Source organism: Mobula hypostoma, chromosome 5 (genome assembly GCF_963921235.1).
Source record: "Mobula hypostoma chromosome 5, sMobHyp1.1, whole genome shotgun sequence".
NCBI lineage: Eukaryota > Metazoa > Chordata > Chondrichthyes > Myliobatiformes > Myliobatidae > Mobula > Mobula hypostoma.
Window position 1 is genome coordinate 30,836,219 of NC_086101.1, and position 25,263 is coordinate 30,861,481.

The 25,263-nt window shown below is 47.2% G+C and overlaps 1 protein-coding gene across 1 annotated transcript in view; it reads right to left on the reverse strand.

Moving 5' to 3' along the window:
* Positions 1-20,967, reverse strand: part of LOC134346173 (collagen alpha-1(V) chain-like) — a 273,825-nt gene extending 252,858 nt beyond the window's left edge. The window contains exon 1 of the mRNA XM_063047492.1: positions 20,504-20,967. Within this exon, the coding sequence (XP_062903562.1) occupies positions 20,504-20,618 (115 nt within the window). The 5' untranslated portion in view covers positions 20,619-20,967. The remainder of the gene's footprint in view (positions 1-20,503) is intronic.
* Between the last annotated feature and the right edge of the window lie 4,296 nt (positions 20,968-25,263).

Consider the following 25,263-nt stretch of genomic DNA (forward strand, 5'->3'; position numbering starts at 1 on the left):
AAAGGTATTTGGTGTGCACATAGTGGATGATCTAACCTGGACCCACAACTTCTCCTCATTAGTCAAGAAGGCACAGCATCACCTATATTTTCTGAGCAGATTAATGCATTCGAGGCTCTCTGCCCCCATTTTAACAACACTCCACAGGAGCACCATCGAGAGTGTCCTGTCCAGCTGCATCATAGTGTGATACGGAAGCCGCAGGACATTGAGCCACAAGACTCCTCAGAGGATAGTAAAAACTGCCGGGAGGATCACTGGGTTCTTCCTCTTCCTCCCCACCCCTAACTGTGACATTTACCATGAGCATTGTATACAAAGGGCCTGGAGTATTGCTGAGGATCCCTACCACCCATCCCGCAATCTCATTAACCCACGACCATCAAGAAGAAAGTACCAGAGCATCAGGACTAGTACTGCCAAACTGGGTAACAGCTTGTTTCATCAGGCTGTGAATACCCTGCCACCACTGAGGTCTTGTCATTAGTACAGCAAGCTGTTTACTGTTTACCTGTGCTGCGTGCATTTTGAATTATATCTGATGAACTTATTTGTGCTAATATTTTGTTTTATGTGCTCTGTGTGATATATATTTTGTGGGTGCACCATGGTTCGGAAGAAAGTTGTCTCATATGGTTACAATGAAGCCAATAAGTGAGATGACTATAAACGTGAGCTTGAAAGAGCTGTGTCACTATTGCCACCCAGTGTTTAGACGGTCAGGAGAGCCTCTGCATGATCCATAACACAGAACTGGTGACACTGGCTGGGTTCTCAATGAAGTCAATGGTGCCATTCCATTGACCTTGTCCTCAGTAACCCTTCCCAAGATGTGCTCCGCGCTATGGTGCACAAATCACTTTACTATGTCTCGCTGGCCTTGGAACAATATTGTGGGCCACCTTCTTGTTGTCTGTGGAAGTCCCGTAATCCTGCAATTCTCCTCTACAAGCAGGGCTATCGGTTTCTCAGTCCACCAGCCTTCACATGACACCGTTCTACTGATCTAACACAAGTTCTCACAGCAGCCGGCTGTCGCCCAGTAGCTGGGATCTTGCCAGCCTGCTCTTGAGGAAGCCCATACAACATGTAGCATTCCTCCAGGGGAGTGTTCTTGCTGCAGTAAAGGCTACTGAAATGATATGAGCAAGTGGTAGGGTGGTTCCTGGTCTCAGAGAGAAATGGCCATTGAGTCACACAGTAGAGAAGCGGGCACTTTGGCCCACCATGCCAATCATTTACGCTAATTCAATTTACCAACCTTTGGTCACAGTGCCAGGGTGGGATGGAGACCCTCTGCTGTAGAGTTTTACAGCATGGAAACAAACTCTTCAGCCCATCTCATTCATTCTGACCAAGCTGCCAAAATGAGTTTGTGCTATTTGCCCGTGCAGCTGTTTGATTCATACTCCTCTAAGCCTGCAGTTCCCAACTTTTTTTATGGCATGGACCCCTCCCATTAACCGAGGGGTCCATGGACCCCAGATTGGGCAGCCCTGCTCTAAACCTTCCCTATCCATGTACCTACCCAAATGCCTTTTAAACATTGTTACTTTGGCAGCTCAATCTATGTACTCACTATGGAAATGTTGACCCTCTTGTCCTTTTTAAATCTTTCCCCTCTCACTTTAAACTTATGCTTTCTAGTTCTGTTCTCCCCTACTCTGGGGAAAAGATTATGACCACCTGCCCTATCTCTGCCCCTCATGATTTTATAATCCTCCAGGACACCTCTCAGTCTCCTGAAGTACATGGAAAGCAGTCACAGCCCATCCAGCCTCCCCTTATGGCACTTCCCAACAGGAAGAAGTTCCATACAAGTGCAATAGATGGTCACTTGAACTTTATGGAACCTCACACTGCAGACAAGTCCTCATTCCACTGCGGACAGAGGGAAAGGTGGTAAAAGACAAAAAGCAAGCTGCTGGAGGAACTCAACAAGTGGAGTTCCAAAATCTCTTGGGGGTGTGGTGGTGGGGGGGAGGGGGAGGACTGGTCCATATTCCCACCATAACCAGGCTCGATGGTCAGCATGACTGAAGAACTTGTCTCTGAGCTGCACAACTACATAACTCAATGAATGCCCAAGTTTCCATCAGATGCTCCAGTTTGCTCACAGATTCCATGGACAGGATGACAGTAAACTGGCTGCTGTAAGCCAAACCAATGCCACTAGAGGGTACAAGAAAAGAACAGGCAAATGCAAGAGAGCTCCAAGGCACAGGACAATCAGGAAGAAGTGGTTAGGGGTTGGCATAGGGTGGATGGACCAAATAGACTACTTCTGCATTGTAATCCCACCCTCGGCACTGCCTCAAAAGGGACGCTTATCGTCAAAGATTCCCACCATGCAAATATCTCATAGAATCTATTGGGAAGGAGGTACAGAAGCCTGAAGTCCAGACCACCAGCTTCAAGAATGGCTACTTCCCTTTGACCATTTGATTCTTGAACCAACTGGTACAATACTAATCTCTACAGTTTGGCAACACTGTGACCACTTTGGCCACAGTGCACTAAAACCAGTTTTGTTTTTGTTGTTCTCATTGCGTTCTTTCTTGTAAAATGTGTGCATAATTTATTTTTTAATTTACTTGGCAAAGCTGTGATATGATGCTATGTGGTTGTGACGCTGCTATAAGTAAATTTTAAAATGCACCTATGCACACATGTATTAGTGCACAATGCACTACACCCAACTTTTACTGTAATAAGAAGCATCTGAGGTAGCAGGGATGAGCCAATCTGTGCTGGGCTTGTGGTGGCTAAAGTCACAGACACAGTATTGATATTGATTTATTATTGTAATTTGTGGCATGATTGAATGAAAAATGGTTCTTGCATGGTGTTCATACTGATCACATCATTACACAGTCTGGGTGTTGGCCTCAAGTGTCAGGGACAGCTGTTTGCCCCACAGTTAAGACACCGAGTTGGAAAATCACGCATTTTCAGTTCCTGGCTGACAGTTGTCTTCTGGAAGAGCATCGAGCAAGATACTAACCACTGACTGGAGTCCCACCAAAACGTAGCAGTCCGGCTGCCAGCAATGAGGAGCAATTATGCAGAGTTGCAGGTCAGGCTCAATAGCCGACTTTTGGAAATAGTGCAAAGGCATTTCTGTGTCTTTTCAGGATGCAATGCTCTAAACGACGCTAGGTCAGCGGGGGCCGGATTGGATAAGCAAGGCGGCAGATAAAATAACGTCAGTGAAAACTGTACAACAATGAACTCAATTCAGGTTTTCATCTGGTGAAAGCAATTCATCTCCCCGGGAACCAGCAACGAGTGAATACTGTATAAAATACCGCCGTCAGCCAGGAGAGGGCAGACCAATCGAAAATAAATAGAGTGAGCACTGTCTATCCTTGGCTGCCCGTCTGCAGAGTGTGTGATGGAGCGGTGTACAGGGAGCTTCACACTGCGTCTGACCAGAGGACTATGTGATGGGACAGTGTGGAAGGAGCCTCGCTCTGTGTCTAACGTCCCGAGTGAATTTTGGGACGGTGTAGAAGAGGGAAGTTGTAGCTACTTTCTCCAAACATACCCAGAGAGATACCCGCTTGACCCTGTCCAAAAGCACTCCAGGTCCGATCAACGGGCTCAGTGCGCTGGGTAATACTGGCAGCTTCGAGACTTGTACTCAGCCCCCTGTTCCGTGAAGGTGTCCCGGCTCCCGAGAACGGGCGCTTTCGTCGCTATAGGCCGGGTTGTGAGGAGCAGGAAGGTTTTGTATATCTTTTTTCTGGGAGGTGCAAGTTTGAATTAAAGTTGCCTTTCTACCTGTTACTTCCCAACCACCCCATTCCACCCCCCCCCCGCCTTTCCCCAGTCAGCAGGAGGCCCGCCAGCGTCGTTGCCTCTCTGCAGACTAAACTCACACGCCCCGGCTGAGAGGTTGTCATTGTTCCAGAGGAGACGGCCCGCTGCCGGCTGAAAGCTCCCCTTTCTCTGTGGAAGCGCACAGACAGCACACCGCTTCCTGTTGACTGCGGGGAGGGTTGGATCAAGCCTGCCCGAGCGGCTCCCCAGCTGCAGACAGCTGGCCCGGCTTCACCTCGTCGCCGCTGGCCACACAGTACCACCTTTATACAGAATGTCAGGCAGCCCGTTCCCGCGGGAGCGCCGCGCTAACGGTCTTGGAACAGGCAGGCGGGGGTGGAGGAGGGGGGCCGAAAGACTGAAGCCAGAGAGGCATTGGGGGAGCAGGAGAGAGAATAGAGAGAGTGCGGAGAGAGAAGAAACAAACACAAATCCACATACATCTATACATACTCTCACTAATTACACATACACACGCACGCACACACACACACCCTGAAACAAATGCACAGAGATACTGTATATACGAAAAGCAGAGAGTGCAACAGTTATCAGTGGTGTGTAGTAACTTCAGACTCGAGCTCACCCTCCAGTATGGAGTCTGTGCTCTCTCTCTCTCTCTGTCTCTGTCTCTGTGACTGCATGGGTTTCCCCGGGTGCTCCGCTTTTCTCCCACAACCCAGGACTGTGCGTCGATGGGTTAATTGGCCACTGTAAATTGCTACCAGCGAGTGGGTGAAAATTGCTACCAGTGAGGGTAGGCTCTGAGACAGCAGGATACAGTCTGCAAACAGGCTATTCGGCCCGTCAAGTCTGGGTGAACCTTCAAACAACTAGTTACACTAATCCCGCATTAATCCCATTTTATACTGACGGTCCCATCACCTCCATTCAGATTCTGCCCCTCACCTACACACTGGGGACAATTTACAGTGACCAATCAAACAATCAGTATGCCTTTGGGATTTAGGTGGAAACCACAGCACCAACAGGAAACCTGTCACAGAGCAAACGGTCAAACTCCACACAGACAGTGCTGAGGGTAATGATCAAACCCAGGTCCTGGGGCTGGGTGGCAGCAGCTCTACCTACTGTTGGAAGGAGATATGACCGCACTGTATACCAAGGATAGACCAGTCAGGATAGATGGAGAAACTTACAGTGGGAACTAATAATGGCAGGAGAATCAAACAAAGTTTGTGTGTTCAAACAGGGCCCAGTTGTAAGTCAGTGAAAATACCGTACAACCAAGGGTCCAGTGCAAACTATAAGACAAAAAAAAAGCAGGAGCAGATTTAGACCGTTTCCCCCCATCAACACAGCAATCATAGCTAACATTTTTCAGCTCCATTTGAGTCAAAGTCATAATCAAGTACATGTACGTGTGAGCAGTGAAAAACTTTTTTTCAAATCTTCTTATTGTATATATAGGAAAAATAACATGAGTACATCGAAGTAACAACACTTACAATGCCTCAAAAAAAAACCATCATCTTAAAAGATTGAAAACAAAACTTTGTGATAACAAAAAAAACCTACTGAGCAGAAAAGTGAGAAAAAAAAGAGAACCCATTAGGTGTACAACCCCGGAGCCATGCGTCATACAAAAAGCAGTGAAAAACTTGCTTGCAGCATCATCATAGGCACAGAGGATTAGATTCACAAGAAAAACATAAATAAAACAAAAATTATGCAGAATTTTCATGAAAGTACAATTCAAATAGAAAAGCATTTGTGTCATTGCAAAGAGATCACACTGTTGTCTGACTTTCTCCCCATAACCTTTAACCCCGTCACCAAACCAGAAACTATCAGTTTCTGCATTGAATACACACAGTGAGTCAGCCTCCACAGCTCTCAGTGGCAAAGAATACAACAGATTCACCACTCTTTGGTAAAGAATTTCCTCCTCATCACAGTTTTAAATGGATGTCCTTTTATTGTGAGGCTGCTCCCTTGGGTCATAGACATTCCTGCTGATGGAAACATCCTCTCTAACCAGGGCTTTCAGTGTCCAGTAGGTTTCAGTGATATCTCCCCTCGTACTTTCTGTGCTCCATCAAGTACAAGGCCAGAGACATCCAACACTACCCACAGGGTAACCCTTGCATTCCTGGGATCTTTCTTGTGATCCTCCGCTGGACCCTCTCCAGACCCAGCACATCTTTCCTTGGATATGGCGGCCAGAATTGCTCGCGGTAATACATCTTTACTAATAGTGACTTGGATTCCTTCCTCACAAAAAACACGAAAGGAAAACAAGTCACTGTTAGTAAAGGAGTATTATTGAAGAGGTTAGAGCGCCCCAAAAGCTGATATACTGGACTTAATAAACTGCATCACAAAGCTTTGAAGGAGATAGCACAGAGATGATGTTTGATTATCTCCTTAAGTTATTATAGAGTCTACAAATTGGTGGAGAGAAAATGTACCCCAATATTTAAGATGAAAGTGAGAGGGCGGATAGGTTGACATTGGTAGTTGGAAAAATACTAGAGTACAGACTAAAAGATGATATTAAGGATGTGCTACCAAGCAGGATGAATAAGGATTTGTGAAAACTAAATTATGTGTAACTAATCTATTGCCCTTTGAGCTTAGATCTGGTTACAGTAGATTGGAGGGAATCAGTGGATATGATGCTAGATTATCGACAACTATTGGTAAGATCCTAGGAGGTTGGTGAGCAAGGTGAAAGCACAAAGAATTACAACTCTAACAATCCAAATTCTCATTAATCCCAGGGCTTTGTATCGTACATCAATCTCACATTCTGGGATTTGGCACTTGGCTCACATAATGGTCTGGAGTCCAGAGTGTATTTGGAATTGGGAACACTAGGATTACAAATGTGGCTGGGTGTACAATCGAGGTTCAGAGTCTTGCCTATCTCCCACAGACTTTAAACTCACAGGATTCACTGGAAAATGTATTATGCTAACATACTGTCTGTAAAAAAAAAAGTGAGATAAAAGTGCTGAGGTTTCAACAACATCCAATATCCCAGAAAATATACTCATCTGTCACCATCAAAATCCTAGAGAAGTTGTATTATTGGAGTTTTGCTCAAGCATGCATTGGGAGTGGATGATAGATCGAAAGGAAAGAGTAGGAACAAGTGTCTCCTGCTCAAGTGGACTGCTGTGACTGTGGTGATATTGACTACGTGCTGGCAGATAGAATTAGTTCAGGATGGGGATCATACTTGTCAAAGACAGGGTGGGCCAAAGCGTTTGTTCCAGGGCTATGGTGCTCTACATTTGTCCTACGTTCTGTGTTAGGAGTGGATCAAAAGCCATGAAGAGCTGTGAAGAATTGAGCAGTGATCTCAGTGTTACTTACAGAACTTGGCGGGTTGGACCAGAGAGGGTGTTTGTCCCAGCAGAGGAGCCTAGGACCAGAGGGAAGAGTTTCAAAGTAAGGAATGGGCCACTTAGGACTGAAAAGCTGGAGAGCCTTTGGAATTCTCTGTCCAGGGCTGGAGGCTCAATCACTGGGAGCATTCAAACCAGAGATCGATGGCTTTCTGAACCGTGAAAGAATCAAAGGATATGGAGAATAGGGCTGGGAAATGGGGGCCAGTCACATTCTTGTTGAATGATCTAGCAGGGTTGGGGAGAGGTCAGATGGTCTGTTACTTTTCACAGCTGTGTATGTACAAATACAGATACAATGCAGAAGGCAGTCACACACTGACACAAGAAGGAATGGACACACGCACACACACGTATGAACAAGGACACACCTATATGCAACATGGAAGAGACACAGTCACATGAAAATGCATGTGTGCAGGTAAACAGATTCAGAAACAGAGTGACACCCAGAGTGAAGGACACGTGTGCAATTACAAACACACAGAGATCATGAAGACGAGAAAGTCATACAGCATGGAAACAGGCCCTTTGCCCAACTCGTCCATGATGACTCAGTTGTCCTGCGAGCTGGTTCCAACTGCCTACCTTTGGCTCAAAGATCTTCAAACCCTTCCTGTCCATGCAATTATGTAGATGGCTTTTAATTTTTGCTAATATGTCTGACTCAACCACTATATCTGGCAGCTCATTGCAAGTACACATCACTCTTTGCATGAAGAAGCTGCCCTAGATGTCCCTTTTAAATATCTTGCCTCTCAACCTGTACCATCTTGATTTTAGCACTTCCTCACTGGGAAAAAGACTACATGCTTTCACCTTGCCTATGCTCCTCGTGATCTTATATACCAACATCAGGTCACCCCTCATTCTCTCGTGTTCTGGAGTACAAGGTCCTAGTCAATGCAACCTCTCCTTTGTAACTCAGGCCCCCAAAATCATGTCTCATCTTGGAGGATTATTTCTACACTCTTTCTAGATTAATAACATCTTTCTTATTAGAGGGTAACCGAAACTGTATGGCCTCACCATTACTGAAACAGACACACATAGTCGGGAAACAGAAAGTAGAGAAGAATCACACTCAGACACACAAAGGCACATATAACAGTGACAGGTAGACTTAGACAAAAGGACAGACACATAGGCAGAGATGATCACACTCACACACAAAGGAAGAAACTGTGCCAATGATTAATTTTACTAGAGCGAGATAGGGTTGAGTGGTGCCACAATAACAACCTCTCACACAACATCAGTAAAACTAAAGATCTTATTATTGACTTCAGGAAGGGGAAGGAGGGTGAACATGTGCCAGTCTATGTCAGGAGAATGAGCAGTGGAAGGAATCAGCTGCTTCAGATTACCAGGTATTAGTATATTGGATGAGATTCTCAGAGCCCAGCACACAGATACAATCACAAGGAAAGCATGCTAACCTCTTTACTTTCTTAGGAGATTTGGATTGTCACCAAATACTCTAACTTCTACAGATCTACCATTGAAAGTATCGATTGATTGCACCATGGTCTGCTGTGGTAATTTAAAAGCACAGGAACACAAGAAGCTGCAGAGAGTAACAGACTCTGCCCAATACATCATAGGCAGATCCGTCTCCATCACTGGTAGAATCTGTTTCAAGAAGGCAATGTCCATCAACAAAGATGCCCACCATAATGGTGATACCAACTTCTCACGGTACCAATAGGCAAGAGGTAGAGCAGACTGAAGTCCCATGCCACCAGGGTTAGGAACAGCTTCCTTCATTCAGCCATTCAGTCCTTGAAACAAACTGCACAACCCAAATCACTACAGTTTAGCAATATGATGATCACTTCGATCACTTTGCACTAACATGAACTTTTTGTCCTATTGAAGGTTCTCGGCCCGAAACAGAGACTTTTTATCCCTTTCCATGGATGCTGCCTGAGCTGTTAAATTTCTCTAGCATTTTGTGTGTGTTACTGTGAATTTCCAGAATCTGCAGGATATCTTGTGCCATTTTTAAAAACCTTTTATTGTGTTATTTCTGGTAAAATATGTGTATAATTTGTTTAATTAATGATTTTTCTTGTAAATGATCCTATTCTGATGCTATGTGCCTGTGAACTTCTGCAAGCAAGTTTTTCATTGTAACTGTGCTTGAGTATATGACAATAAATTTGACTTTGATATGAAAGAGTCTATTCTGAGTAACCTGTAGCAGAAAGAGGCACCATAGCACTGGGTGAGTGAAAGGTAGGGAAAGAAAGAGTTGCAAATGGTAAATTGAGAGTGTAATAGGAATAGGGCTGAGCAGCTGCTGAATGAAGAGGAGTCTCACACAAAACCTTCAAAACATAGTCCTTAAGACACATGAGGCAGAGACATGGCCGCAGAGTGAATTCACAGAAATGTTCTCACTATACTGGAACGTGATGAATAGCCTAACCCTGTTCCAAAGGGAACTCTGTAAAATTTTATACTGTCAAGACAAGAAATCATCTGCATTAAATCTCGACTTGAACAAATGATTCTGCAAGCTGTTTAAAATAGACCAAAAGAAGAAATGTGTGCTAGTTATTTAGTTTATTTTCCTTTTGCATAATGTATTTATGTATTTTAATGAATATAATTGTTTTAGGCTGAATAAACTCCCAACAGTGTTCTCCATCTCAGTGCAGATCATGTCCTCAAAAAAATGTCTATAAACCATAAACCCTCCAACAAAGCTGATAGCTCTTCCAACAAGTTAGCTCACCCAGTTGTGAAGATAGTCATGGACCTGTTTCTCCACCTACCCCCACCCCTCACCAGATGCTGCCTGACCTGCTGAGCATAGCTGGCAATTTCTGCTTCTTATTTTAATGCTGCTTATGAGTGGACAGTGAGCAAAACTAACCTGACTCTTTGGGAGGTGCTTTGATAATAAAAGCACAAAGTAATCCAGATGAGATTGTCTGCATGCCTGTCAGCACTTGAAGGACTATGAGAAAGTTGGCACATCTAACTATGTTCTATGTTACTCTTTATCCTTCTCGCACTGTCCCGCAGATAGTAAATGAACAGGCCAAGAACAAGGAACACAGACCCTTCAGCCCATGCTGTCTATGCCGATCACAATGCCCATTTAAACGAATCCCACATGGTCTCCATTCCTCCAATTCGCTGCTTGATCCTGTGTCTGTCAAAATGCACAGATGGTAGATCAGGCCTTTAACTACCTAACCCTGCCTTTAACTAAACATAACCCCCTCCTCCCCAAAAGCAGAATGCACTGTTCACTGGGAATCTAGAATGCAAAATACTGTTAGCACCCATAGAGAGACAAATGCACCCGCTTTGGCCAAAGGCTTACATAGAGAAAAAGTGGGAGGTGAGTGAGTGGGCTTCTAATGGGGTAGGGAAACAAAGTGAGGGGGCAGGGTCTATGATAGGGTCAAGGGTGTGAGCGTTAAAATAACAAAAGAATTTATGGATCAAGGCACACAAGGCAGTAATAGAGTGAAAGATGACTTAAATGACACCAGTAGAGTCATCAGAGGGAAAATCTCATTGAAACCTCTGGATACTGAAGGGCTTGGATAGAGTGAATGTAGAGAGGATATTTCCATAAGCAAGAGAGTCTAGGATCTGATGGCACAGCCTCAAAATATGAGGATGTCCTTTTAGAACTGAGATGAAGAGGCCAGAGGAATGGTTGTCATTTCATCAGTAGTTCTGTGGAATCTATTGCCACAAACAGCTGTGGAAGCCTAGTCTGTGTATTTAAGACAAAGATTGATAGGTTCTTGATTGGTAGAAGAGTTAAAGGTTATGCGGAGAAGGCGGGAGCATGTGGTTGGAAAAAAGATCAGCCACGATTGAATGGCAGAGTAGACTAAATAGGCTGAATCTGCTCTTCTATCTTATGGATTTATGATCATTGTCAGTCAGCTGTGTCAATAAAGTCACAGGTAGGGAAACTGGCCCGTTGGCCCTTTGAGTCTGCATTGGTGACCAACCACCCATTTTACTAACTTATCCGACTGACTCATGGTAATGCATTCATATTCATTAGTCGGAATGCAAGGAATGACGAAAATGGAAAAACAAAATGCTGGAGGAATTCAACAGGGATGGGCAACATCTGTAGAGGGAAATAGACAATTATGATTTCAGGTAGTGTCTCTTCATCGAACTGGTTCCTCCCACAGAGCTGCCTGACCCACCAGCATTTTGTTTGTCAGTCCATGTTCCAGCGTCTGCCATCTTTCCTGTGTCCAGGATATGAGTCGTAGCGGCAGGGCTGGCATGGTGGGACTGCAGCCAGTGTAATGCTATAACAGCCCCAGTGGTTACCGATACGTTGAATTCCCATGGCTGTTTGCAAGGAGTTTGTACATCCTCCTTGTGACTACATGAATTCCTCCAGGTGCTCTGGTTTCCTTCCGCATTCCAAAGGTGCACAATTAGGGCTAGTGAGTTGGGGCCAGAAGCTGGCTGCCCAGTTCAATTCTTACTGATTTGATTTGACACAAACGACGCATTACACTGTATCTACTGTCGTGGGACAAATAAAGCTTATCTTTAAAAAGAGACTGGTAGGCAGGATAATAGCTTCTTGGGGAATTCCTTCGGTACTAGATTATGCATTTGGCGATTGATATGTTGACAAGAGTAACTAACAATGTAGTGGATTCCAATTAGCCCTTCTCTGAGTGGTGAACAAATGCCAATTCTATTTTCTAGGCAAGCTAAAGAAGACAACCTTGAATAGGAGTGAATTAGGCTCCTGGATCCTCTGCCAAGGAATGCCCTCTGCAGACCCCAGAGGTACAGAAGAAACATTACAACGGAGAGAGAATGGGAGTGCCCCTGAGATGGAATATCATCACCTATCAGATCACAGATGGACAGCTGGGGGGGGGGGGTACTCTCTCACAGAAGCTTTTTCTGAGCACAGAGATAAAGTGAAGGATGCATTCATGCATAATACTCTGTCATTTGCACCAGCAGCAGCAGGAATACCTCAACACTTTGATAATTTGCTTTTACTGAGGATGAAAATTGTTATGTCTTTATTTGACAAATTTAAAGAATTGTTGGAACCAAAGTAACACGTCTCAAGTTGTGTGGGAGGTGCTGAATGAAATTCCTGAACTTAAATGTTTTTCCAGGACATTCTGCTTAAATACTTCAAGCACCACTTCAAGAGATTTAGTTACAAAACTGGGGAGACTGAACACTGGATGGCAAAGCAATTTGAGTTTTCCCTCTGAAGTCTGCATCCTAAACAATTGAACTGGAAATGGTTGCCTGCTTTAGCACATATGTTGGTTGTTTATCAATGTAGATCAACTGAGATTATCACGGTTTCATTTACCCTTTAGAAACCAGTTTTAAAATGTTTCCACAAATTTATTTATATCTTATTCTTGTATTCTTCCTTCTACATAGATGTGCCCTGATGGATTACAAACACAAAAGCCGCTCTCTGTGTTAAACACAAGAATCATCTGCTAGGGTACATGTCAGTATGAGAGATGACAACAATCACTGGAAAATTGGATAAGGACAGTTCATACAGTCTTCTGACAAAGGAGATATCAAATGAATGCCTATAGTTATGACGACTAAATGTTAATTCCTATCCTAAACCAGTAAGTATATCAGTAGAGACAAATATCTACACTAAACCACACTGATCGTTCTTATCATTCCTATACATATAGGAAATGATACCTTGTTGAATCCAGGAACAGTTATTTCCATTCGTCTGAGTTTTGGTTGCTAGCTCTGAGCATGAGTGATGAGGACCAGCTCAAGACATTGTTGGAGGGAAGCTGCACTATGAGCTATGGTGGGTTAAGAAGCAGAGAGCCATTGAAGGGGGCGTTGCATTATATCACTGATGAGTAAGCCAGCTGAGTCATTTCAATTAACATCAGGCTGACCTTGCCCTCCATGATGGGAACTCCCATGTGGTGAAGTTGCAGCTTGCTGTGGTCAGTGCTGGAGGTCTACTTCTCGACAGTTATCTTGCCCCCAAGAGGATTGACGATCAAGTGAAATATCTTTGTAAATCAGCTACATTCGGACTCATCTAGTTTGCCACACCTTTACCTTCCCACATCACCCACCTAACTAGCCACTTCATGGTCCTGCCCCACCCTCTCCTACACGCCCTGTCCCACACATTCCCCTCCAACACACTCACACACACACACACACACACACACACACACACACACACACACACACCTATCTTCATCACTCTATCTCACACATCATTTCCAACCCAATGACCTCACTCCACCTCAGTGACGTGACTAACAGGTCAACTCCACCCCACCAGGGACATTGCCCCCCAACCTCCAAGCCAGCGTCCTCATACTTACCCATGGCTCTAGCTAACACTGTGACTGTACCCACTGATCCAACCCAGCCTGTGTCAATAGACTCAACCCCCCCTCCCACCAATCTGACTTCCACCAGGGGAATTACCCAAACACACATCTACACTCTGCACTAATCCACCCTCCACTGACTGACCCCAGGATACCAGTAAGCCACGGCTGGGACTAAACAATCATACCCTTGCATTGTGCTTTGAGTATTTATCACAAAAAGGAAGAGGCAAACTTATATGTAAAGAGGTGGTAAATTCCACCACACTTACAAATAATTATACTCTACCTTTATGGCATTTATAGTTAAAACTTTCAGAGAAACTGTTTGTCTGTTCTTCTTAACTCATAAAATGCAAATCAGTACAATGTAAATGAATCCTTAATCTATCAGAAATTATTCCACTAGTTTTTTAACCCAGGCCAAGTGGGAAGACAATCGTCTTTTTGGGCTCTGAAGAGTTGGTTGGTTGGTGACACCCTGGGATTATCAGCCTACTCGTTTGATTCGAAGGCTGGTTTGGATTAACAGACCCATCCCTGACAGGGCTTTATGACGGGACTTGTGGGACACTTTGTCTATCGTCCAGAGCAAATAGGGACAAGGATCACTAATCAGAATTCATGGGAGCCCTCCCTGTTGAATTTGGGTCAGTCAGCTTTGCACCCACAGGGAAGGGGACATGATTCCCTCAGACAGCTTAAAGGGCAATCTTTGCCTCAGCCCGGCATCACAGCTAACCTGTGCTTTTTGCCCAGCTATTCTGGGACATGGCCTGTTTCTATCTTGCTCTGACACCATGAATCTATTCCCCCAGCACCTGATTTCCCGCCCGAAGACTGCGCTGTGTGGGGACAAACGCACAGGATGGCCAAGCCACCCCAGAGCGGGAGAAGCTGGGATCTGCCTGTGTGCAGTGTCTGTGCTGCAGTCAGTTTTACACTCTCCTGACTTACCCAGGGCACCCTCTGAACCGTCAGCAGCAGTCAGCTGGGAGCCGGGCCAGACTCTTTCCACACACTGTTCATTCATTCCTTCACATACCTATCCACTGTGGCATCAAGGGCCCACTATTTAGCTTTGCGTTCCTTCCTCTCGTACTTCAGATTGCTTTGTTTATTAAGCTACACGTCCCTCCAGCCATTCATACCCTGCTCTACAATCCATCCCTCACATCCACATCCACTGACTGGCCTTCCATTTTCCATGGGATTCAGCAGCATGTTATTTAAAGCATCCGCTTTGCTTCTTCTATTTCCATCGGATACCTTCCCCACCCCCAGAGAACTGATCATCAATCACACTCATGTCAAAGAGGCAGCCATGTCTGTCTTGGAGAGATTTTGCAGCAACGTCCACAGTCAGTCGGGAAGCAGGCGACTTCTGAAGTGGTCGATAAGGGAGATTGTCTGGACATCCAGAGTGCAGTGGAGCCCGGGCCATCCGGATTCTCCGTATGTTGGCCTTGCTCAGGTTCAATGTTGCATCGGGGGTTGCCGAGATGTTGTTCACAGGCCAGCATTCCTGGTCGGGACAGGAGCAGGCTACCCTTTCCCACTACCCCCACAGCTAATCACCTGCACAGGCATCCCCAGAGAGGGAGCTTTATCTTTGCCCTCCCTGACCCCAGGAGCACATACCTCTGAAGGAACAGAACAGAAGTGGTGAGGGAGGGGCAGTTTAATGAGAGCCCCATCTGAACAATCAGCACAACACCACCCCCCCCCGCCACAGCCACCATCCCTCATGCAGACTGCCAGACTGCACTGGTCAAGGGATGCAAGCTGCAACATGGGCACTGAGTGATACCAAGCAAGGAGCCTAGCCTTCTGCTCCCGCTAGTGTTGTGCCACGTTAGCACTGCTACCTTCCTGGAATGAAAAGAAAGCCCTTTTCAACCGCATGGCCTTCAACACATCCCCCTGTGTGTTTGCTTGCCTCACTCCCTCCCTTTCCCCAACCACAGGACTGTACTCTGACTGGTTCCATTCACCTTCACTTCCCAGCCGAATGGGGGCTCACAGTACGCACAGACAAGAGGCCCTTTCATCGAGGGTGCGACATCACACAGCCCCTGTCTACCTCCAGATCTCAGTGTTGAAAGGTGAGAGATTTCTGCTTGGAGGGGAGGGGGGGATCTTGAAAGCACTCCTTCCCTTTGACACAACAAAAGAAGTTACGTCCGTGGGCACTGGGGCCACCCAGATTGAAGGACCTCTTGAAACCTTCTGTCTCTTATCCGGGAAGCCATGTTGGATGACAAGATAACACTGAGGTATGTTATCTCCCTGCAGAAACTCAGTCAACCTACGCACCCCTGACCCAGTGACAGGACTAACACATTGGTGCCTGTCCCGATGAAGGCTGTAGAACAGAATGAGGGATGAGGTTCCTTTTGCTATGGGAAGGCTCTCTGTGCTGGGACTAGTGGTTCAGCTCACCCGTTTCACATTCACGCCAACCCAGGGTAGGGTGATAGGCCTGGCAGACATAAAAGGGGTTTCTACATGTAATCACGGATCCACTGCTCTCAAACCAGGAAACCAGGCTAGGCTCCATCCACTCAAAAGACCAATAATGTGGCACAGGGCCCAGAAACATCAGCTGACACTGGTCCATTCTGTCGTTATCTACAATCCACCAAATGTCCACTCTAAAGCACCCACCCCACGACCAATGCATGTGGCCACTGTTGTAACTTGGAACTACAGAAACTGTGCTAAGGTGTCCATTTTGATGTTACCGGTTCCAAGTCTCTCTCCAAAAGCTACCAACCTGTAATGCCATATTCCCAATGAGAACCCTTGTCTCATTCCAGGATTGACCCAGCCAAGCACAGCCAATGGACTGATAGATTCCAGGTACATCCCAGGTATTGGTTAACTTACAATGAACCCATGAGTCTTCAGGGTAAAGTACTCCCTCCATCCTCAGGACTCCAGACCCTCATCTCTGACCAAGCTGCTGCTGGGGAACAAGGTTGAATGGTGGCAAAAGGTACAGTGGTTCCAACATCGAGCAGTAGTTTTCTCTACATCTCCTCCGAACAACTCTCTCAAACCTCTGCCTCGAGTCTTCAGACCCCTGAAGATGTGTCAAGTGTGCCAGGCATCATCTGCCAGAGCATATCTGGATGACACTGGGCCAACGCCTGCCACAAGAACTGTGGATTTCACAAAAATCCATTTTTGCCCCCGCCTCAAATTTTGAGAAGGCAAGGGACCCTGTCAAAGCCAGAAGGATGGCCAGTGTTTTTTTTTTTCCCCCTGAGCTTCCCACCTTCTCCTCTGGGCTATAGTGTTGGCAGCATCTCTCCTGGATTGAGACTTGGGTTTACGTTGGGATGACCAGGTTAGCAGGTGGGTAGATGAAGGTCTCAAGTCCCTCTCCAGCAATGGACAATTCAGTCCAGTCCTGAGGGGTGCAGTGGTGTTGGAGACCACTGGGAGAATGGCAGAGCAGCCGTATCTCATCACCCCCTCACGGGCCAGAACACTTTCTGAAGGTAGTGTGTCAGGAAAGTGACATCCTTCACTAAGAACCCACATCTTAGTTTTTTTTACTGCCATTGGACAAGGGGAAAAGGAGCCTAAAGATGCACAGGAACAGCATCAATGATTCAGGAACAGCATCTTCCCCTCTGCCATTAGATTTCTTAATAGTCCATGAACCTATGAACACTATCTCATTGTTCCTTATTTTGACACTATTTGTTTATTTATGTAATCTATGGTAATTTTATGTGTTTATTCTGTACTGCTGCCTCAAAACAACAAAATTTGGAATCATAAGTTAATGATAATAAATCTGATTCTGCCACCTCCTCTCATTTATGACTACACCCTCACCACCTCAATACCCCACCACCATCTCTACATTCCAGCCCACCCCTCCATCCCATCAACCCAGAAGCCTCTGCACACTTAAAATCCCACCACTCAAACAACACCCTTGACGCCCACCCTCAGTATTCTAGCCCAACCACCCCAGTACCCCTGACACCCACAACCCTAACACCTCAGCACCACCTCTCCCCCTCCCCAGCTCTGCCAAATCCACTCTCTGTTCCCACAGATTTTCAGCCTTACACACTATCGCCTGGTTTCTCAAATCCATCCCACCCCAAGCCCAAATACTCCCAGTCTCAAATTTCTGGGGGGGGGGCGCTTTTAGAGTGGCAAAGAGTTGTATTGCGCGGCACGATGAAGTCGGCTGTGCACAGTGTACCCCTCCCCACCGTTACCACCAGATGCCAATTCGGTAGCTTCACATAGAACGGAGCACCAGACTGTTCGACCCAAAGCACCGGTGCCAGCCTTTTCTCACTCCTCCCCCGCAACTCGGCCAGCGCTCATGTCCAGTCCGAGTTACCCACGTTAGACACCGGCAAGTTCGGGGAGTTGGGGGTGGGGGGGGAGCACTCCCACTCCCACTGGCCGCCGGGGATCACGCAAAGACTGGCCCGCGAATGCTGGCTCTACGGGGCAAAGGGGTCCGCGAAGGTGGGGAAGGAGTGGGGAAATATCCACTCGATTCCGGTCATCCCTTCAGAGTAAAGCAGAAAATGCTGGAAATACTCAGCAGGTCGGACAGCGTCTCCGGAGACAAGCACACGCGCGCTCACACAGACAGACGCAAGATACGGGAATCCGGAGCAACACACATGATGCTGAAAGAACTCGGCGGGACGAATAGGATCGGTGGAGGGAAGCGGCAGACGAAGTTTCGGGTTGAGACATTTCAGTCCAGAAACCTGAGGGGTCCATCCCTCGCACAAGGGTGCTCTCCGGCCCGCTGATTTCCTCCTGCAATTTGTGTGTTCTGCGTATAGGAAGAACCGCCCGCTTGCAGACCGTTCACTCGGATGGGGTCAGAACCCGCTTCCCGCAGACTCTCCGGTGACTAGCAGCATTTTTCCTGAATACTCTTCTGCTTTGATTTCTGACTTCCTACTAGCTACGGGGTGGTGGCGGGCTGGAGGTGTATTTTTAAGATTATCTCCCATGGTTTGGATACATATCTAAAGGAAAAACGTGCACTGTGCTGTGCGAGAGCATCGGTGGCAGGTCTCCAGGCTCTGTGTAGAGACAATGCGGCTTTTATCCGAGTAAATGTTTTGACTGAGTCATTTCTGGCGCACAGGGGGAGGGTGCAGGACACAGACAGCTCTCGCTCCCGCACACATGCGTCCTAATTCCATCCCGGTACCCGAGGTTTTGATGGGGGAGGGGGGAGTTGAGATCGCTCCACTTTTTCAGTCCCACACCCGCGCTGCTGCTGAAAAGTGGACGTATAGGCGAGGGGAGGAGGTAATGAGAGAGGGGGAAGGGGGAGGAGCCCGCCCCGTGAGCCTCATTGTTCCTGAGATCCGAGCTGTGCATCGCTGCCACGTTTTCAGACTGGACGCCTTGTCAGGGAATATTCATAGTAACTGCCTCACCACAAGATAAAAATACAGAGAAGAAAGTGGCAGAGTCAGGTCTTAGCGTTAGGACCCTTTTTGAATACTGCTACGTTTCGCGGTTACGGAACGGGGACAACTCGCACCTTAAACCGTCCCGTCCCTGTCAAAGGCTCTGATTGTGTCGGGGCCGGCAGTGCAGATGCGGCAGCCAATCCCAGTAAGGCGGACGGATGCAAGTATTGACATCTGTCAGGCCGGGGTCCCAGCCACATTCGGAGTCCAGCAAGGAGATGAAGCTTGCGCTGTGCACCGCCATCCCCAGGCAGCACAATTGTCAGTCGGATCGATTGATTCAACTGCGCTCAATTAATTGAAGCATAAGTGTGCGTGTGGTAAATGTGTATCTGAATGTGCGCAGGGAAGTGAAAGGGAGTGCGGGTGTGACGGTACGTTTGGCTGTGACTGCGTTTGAGAGTAGGGGGCGTGTGAGAAAGACGTGCATTTGTCTTTCTGTGTAGCATTGTGCATCTGCGGATTGTTAGAAAGATCACAAACAGCCAAATGAGAAATTTGTGGTGGGCAATCGTTTAGATCCCTAACTAGTGTAATCCTTCAAAGCATGTTAAAGGGTTGAGACTAAAGCGATCGTTCTTCTCTTTACTGGGCCCGAGTGACACTCACGGGTCTAGAGGAGGAGGGAAGATGCTGTCGATATCTGTCCGGCTGGGCTAAACTAGCTAGCTTTAACTAGCCTGGACATCAGCTTCTCGTTGGGGAGCGAATCTCAATTATTGCGCATAACTCTCTTATTTCGCCCCTTCTATTCTTTTCCCAGATTAACGATAAATCTTTGATTGGTCGGAATAGCGGGATTAAACTGTGAATTCGATCTAACCGCGTAGCGAGCCGGTACGGCCACGGTGCCCAGGAGTGTTTTGCGAAGGTGCCGTGTTCAGTCACACCGGTGGCATTCCGAAACCAACAGGTGGCGTCTCCGACACTGCTGGAGCAGCCCACTACCACGTAATAGTCCCCCCCCCCCCCAATCACCACCACCACCACCTCAGCCAGATTTGTGAGCAGAGCCCGTCTGGAACCGCATCCCCAAAAGGCAGCGGCGGCAGAAGTCTCTTGTCCCAGCACTTCCAGCTTCCCAGCCCAAGCCAAAGGCACTGATAAACAGCCCCGGTCTGATTGACACTTCCATAGCCTGAAGCACTTGCCAGCCGATTCCCAGAACGCAGTTTGGAGCCCCTTCGTCTTCCCTTTCACAATCCTTGGAGTTAACTCTCAAGATCGTCCCAAAATAAAATCTTTTGTAAAAGTTTGACGAGTTCTATTAACAACAGGGTATGGTCCCGTACCCACCACCGGGTGCAAGAGAGTATCAAGAGTCCGCAAGTCATTTAATCCCTAAACTGCCTTCCTTTGCCACCTTTCTTTCTCCCCTCCTGACACCTTGCAAAGGGCGGGCGGCACGGAGCATTCTTCACCGCGAACCACGGTTGAGATGAGTTACAAAAGGGCTTCTTACCTGCCCCGATCCCCGTCGATTGCCACAGGACTAATGTCAAAGTTAAAACAGATAAACTTGTGTCCCACATCCAGCTTTTTCTTTTCCTCCGAGAAGGAGAGCTTCGAAAATCCATGGCTGCCCGGCTCTCACGACCAGCGAGAACGGGTCACTTTTTACTGTTCGAAGCAGCAAGTCGAGAGGAGGAGGGGTGGGTGTTGGTGGTGGGCAAGGGGGCGGGGAGGGAGGGGGTGAGGTGAGGGTAGGGGGTGGGAGCGAAGCCTTGCAGTGAGGATCAAAGTGTGAGGAGAGCCCCGTCCTGCGGCCAAGCCTAGAGGTCCATGCAGAGCGCTGGCTGGGCGGCGAACCGGTGTTGAGGTATTTTTGGACGGGGGTACAGTGAGGAGAGAGAGCGAGCCTCTCTGGATCCTTAGATGCCGCTGCCTGGTGCCCGGTCTTCGCTCTGCTGGTTCTGATGTGCGCTGGATGAAACCATGCCCCGTTTCTGCTCCGGCTCCGCCGCGCCGCCCGAATGACACACCGGCGCAACTCCGCAGCCCGGCCGCCCCGTTTCGCCGTGCCGCAGCTGGCCAATCGCAACGCACCGCAAAAACTTTCCGCCAATCGCCGCCGTCCTCCCCCCTCACGGCTACCTGCCGCGCCGCGGTCCGGCACCTGCCCATTGGCTCGAGATGGAGCAGGGGGCGGGTACGACCAGCTAGTAGGGCGGGGCAGCGGCCGAAGAGAAGCACCCAGTGTCGTCACTGCGGCTTCGAGCCAATCAGCTGTCCCCGTAAGGAGAGTGGTACACGAGCGGCGGCAACTTCAACTGGGACGTACTGGGCATGGAGCACAGGATGGCACTAAAAACACAATCCCACATACCAATCACACAGACCCATACACCAAGCATGATCCCGCACACTAAACACCTGATCCCACCACACAGACTTACGCACAATTTCAATTCTACACACCAGACACATCAAACACATGGTCCAACACAGACACACATTCTACTTACAGTCAAACATACAAAACACATGATCCGCACAGCAAACACATAGTCCCACAACTGCATGCACACTGATCGCAGTGCCATACACAATGACTACAGACCGGTGGCATTGACCTCCTACATCATGAAGACCCTGGAGACACTTGTTCTGAAGCTGCTCCAGCCTATGGTCAGGCCACACTTAGATCCCCTCCAGTTCGCCTACCAGCCCGACTAGGAGTTGAGGATGCCATCGTCTACCTGCTGAACCGTGTCTACGCCCACCCGGACGAGCCAACGAGCACTGTGAGGGTCATGTTTTTTCACTTCTCCAGTGCGTTCACCACCATCCACCCTGCTCTGCTGGGGGAGAAGCTGACAGCGATGTAGGTGGATGCTTTCCTAGTGTCATGGATTCTTGATTACCTGACTGGCAGAACACAGTACGTGTGCTTGCAACACTGTGTGTCCGACAGAGTGATCAGCAGCACTGGGGCTCCACAGGGGACTGTCTTGTCTCCCTTTCTCTTCACCATTTACACCTCGGACTTCAACCACTGCACAGAGTCTTGTCATCTTCAGAAGTTTTCTGATGACTCTGCCACAGTTGGATGCATCAGCAAGGGAGATGAGGCTGAGTACAGGGCTATGGTAGGAAACTTTATCACATGGTGTGAGCAGAATTATCTGCAGCTTAACGTGAAAAAGACTAAGGAGCTGGTGGTAGACCTCAGGAGAGCTAAGGTACCGGTGACCCCTGTTTCCATCCGGGGGTCAGTGTGGACATGGTGGAGGGTTACAAATACCTGGGGATACGAATTGACAATAAACTGGACTGGTCAAAGAACACTGAGGCTGTCTACAAGAAGGGTCAGAGCCGTCTCTATTTCCTGAGGAGACTGAGGTCCTTTAACATCTGCTGGACGATGCTGAGGATGTTCTACGAGTCTGTGGTGGCCAGTGCAATCATGTTTGCTGTTGTGTGCTGGGGCAGCAGGCTGAGGGTAGCAGACACCAACAGAATCAACAAACTCATTCATAAGGCCAGTGATGTTGTGGGGATGGAACTGGACTCTCTGACGGTGGTATCTGAAAAGAGGATGCTGTCCTTGCATGCCATCTTGGTCAATGTCTCCCATCCACTACATAATGTACTGGGTGGGCACAGGAGTACATTCAGCCAGAGACTCATCCCACCGAGATGCAATACAGAGCATCATAGGAAGTCATTCCTGCCTGTGGTCATCAAACTTTACAACTCCTCCCTTGGAGGGTCAGAAACCCTGAGCCAATAGGCTGGTCCTGGACTTATTTCCTGGCATAATTTACATATTACTATTTAACTATTTATGGTTTTATTACTATTTAATTATTGCAACTGTAACGAAAACCAATTCCCCCGGGATCAATAAAGTATGACTATGACTATGACAAACATGCACACTAAAAACAATCTCATGCACAGACACACGTAGACTGTACACTAAACACACAATTACACACACAGACCAAGATGTTAAACACACAGTCCCATGCACACTCCCACACACACCAGATACAGTCCCACAAACTGACACAGACATTAAAGACAGTCCACTACATAGAGTTGCACATGAGCACATAGTACCCTATTAATAATCACACACTAAGCACAGAGTCCCAGACACAGTCCCACATAGAGACTGAAACTTAAACATGCAGTCACATACGCAGACCTACAAATTAACCACACGGTCCCAAACACAATCCCACACAATAAATACTCATTTCCCTCTCTAGATACACAAACAGCTTCAAATGCATGCACATACACATGTAGAGCTTCATGCACAGACAGACACCCCACATACAAACAAATCTGCTCACACACACCTTAAATTTATCCCAGATATGCAGAACATCCTGGGCATGTTCTTTATTCTTCTTTGGGATCAAGGATGATTTCACCTCTGTGGCATGGGCAGCAATCAACGAGTTGAATTTGCGACCCACAGTCGATTGAACAGATGGGAGAGAAGGCTGAGTAGATTATGAGATGGGGTGCTTCATCTGGGATGGCACAGAACCTTTGTGAGTCAGTGGGGTTCTTGATGCTATCCTGAACTGTCCTTCTCCACTGAGAGTAGTCAGGGGCCAGAGGTTCTCAGGAGTCAGTGGAGAAGTTGCATTTCTTCAAGGAGGGTTTGAACATGTCCTTGATTTTTTTTTCCTCAGCCTGCCTTGTGATATCATCCTGGGATAGGGCTTGGAACCATGGCTGAGTAGGGAATCCGGTATTGGGCATGAAGTCAGAGGATCACAGAGCATGGAAATACACATTTTCGCTCAACTGTTTTACCCAGCAAGTTAGTCCCGTATGTTCACAGTGGACCCATAGCCCTCTGGTACTCTCCAATACACATACTTAATCTAGACGGCTTTTAAAAGTTGCCAATGTGCCCACCTCAATTCATTCCAAATGTACACCACCCTTTGCATTATGAAGCTGCCGCTGATGTCCCTTTTAAATCTGTCACCTCAGATCTTAAAAATAAACACATTTTTTTCGCAACCCTCCCTACCGATTGCTCAAATACGATCGGCAGAGGGATGTAGTTGAGTGAAAAGCCCATCTTCAACCTCCACCTCGAGGTCAGCTGAGCCTCAGTCTTTGAGCTGTATTGCCCAGACTGGTACTTGGAGGCTGAACTCAAAGACAGCCTTTCCTTATTCAGCAAAGCACATGACAGAATGGGATAATACTCAGCACGTATGCAGGTCACAGAGGCACACATAAAAATACCCAGCCTCATACACCCACACAGCCTTCTCCCCCTCACACACAGACACTCTCAGACATAAAGACCCGCTTATATACAGATCCTCATTACAAACGTGCCCAAACATACCTGCACTAACTTACAGACACAGTCCCCCTATGCACTCAGATCTAAACATACAGATCCACGTGCACGGACTGACCCAGCTGTATCTTTAGACACAAATGTCAGCATACACAGTCTTGCATGCACACACATAATAAATTAATACATACGCACACACACTGACAGGCAGAAACCCCCATGTAAAAAGACTCAGATACACATACAAGAACCTACAGATCCTGTTGTATGCAGACAGACCCCAACATACCTCCCAAAGCACACCTCCTCACATCAAGCACGGCAGTGAATATGGAAGCTTTCGAGAGCATGCAGAAGAGATTTACCAGAATGCTGCCTGGATTATAGAGCATGTCTTTTGAGGAAACTTTTTGAACAAAGTAGGGCTTTCCGCTCTGGAGCAAAGGAGGATAAGACTTGATAGACACAGATAAGATGATAAGGGACATAGATAGAGTGGACAGCTACTGTCTTTATCTCAGGGCAGAACCGACAAATGCAATTGATCTTAATTTTGAGATGATACAAAGTATAGGGGGATGTCAGAGACATTTTATTTATATAGAGAATGATTAAGTGCACAGTACGCATTGCCAGGGATGATGCGAGAAGCATTTGAGACATATAAGGGACACTTAGATGAAAGAAAAATGGAGAGCTATGTGCAAGGGAAGGATTTGATTGTAATTGGAGTGGGTTGAAACACTGGCACAGCATCATGGGCCAGAGGGCTCATACTGTGCTGTACTGTTCTACGTTCTGTATTCTCTGTAATACTGGCACAAGGGTCAAGCAAAGGTTGAGCAAGGAGAATCAGACTGACAACTGGGGTCTAGAGTCCCTGAGTTCAAGTAAAGTTAAATTCATAATCTGCAATTAACAGAGAAAACTGCTAGGTATTG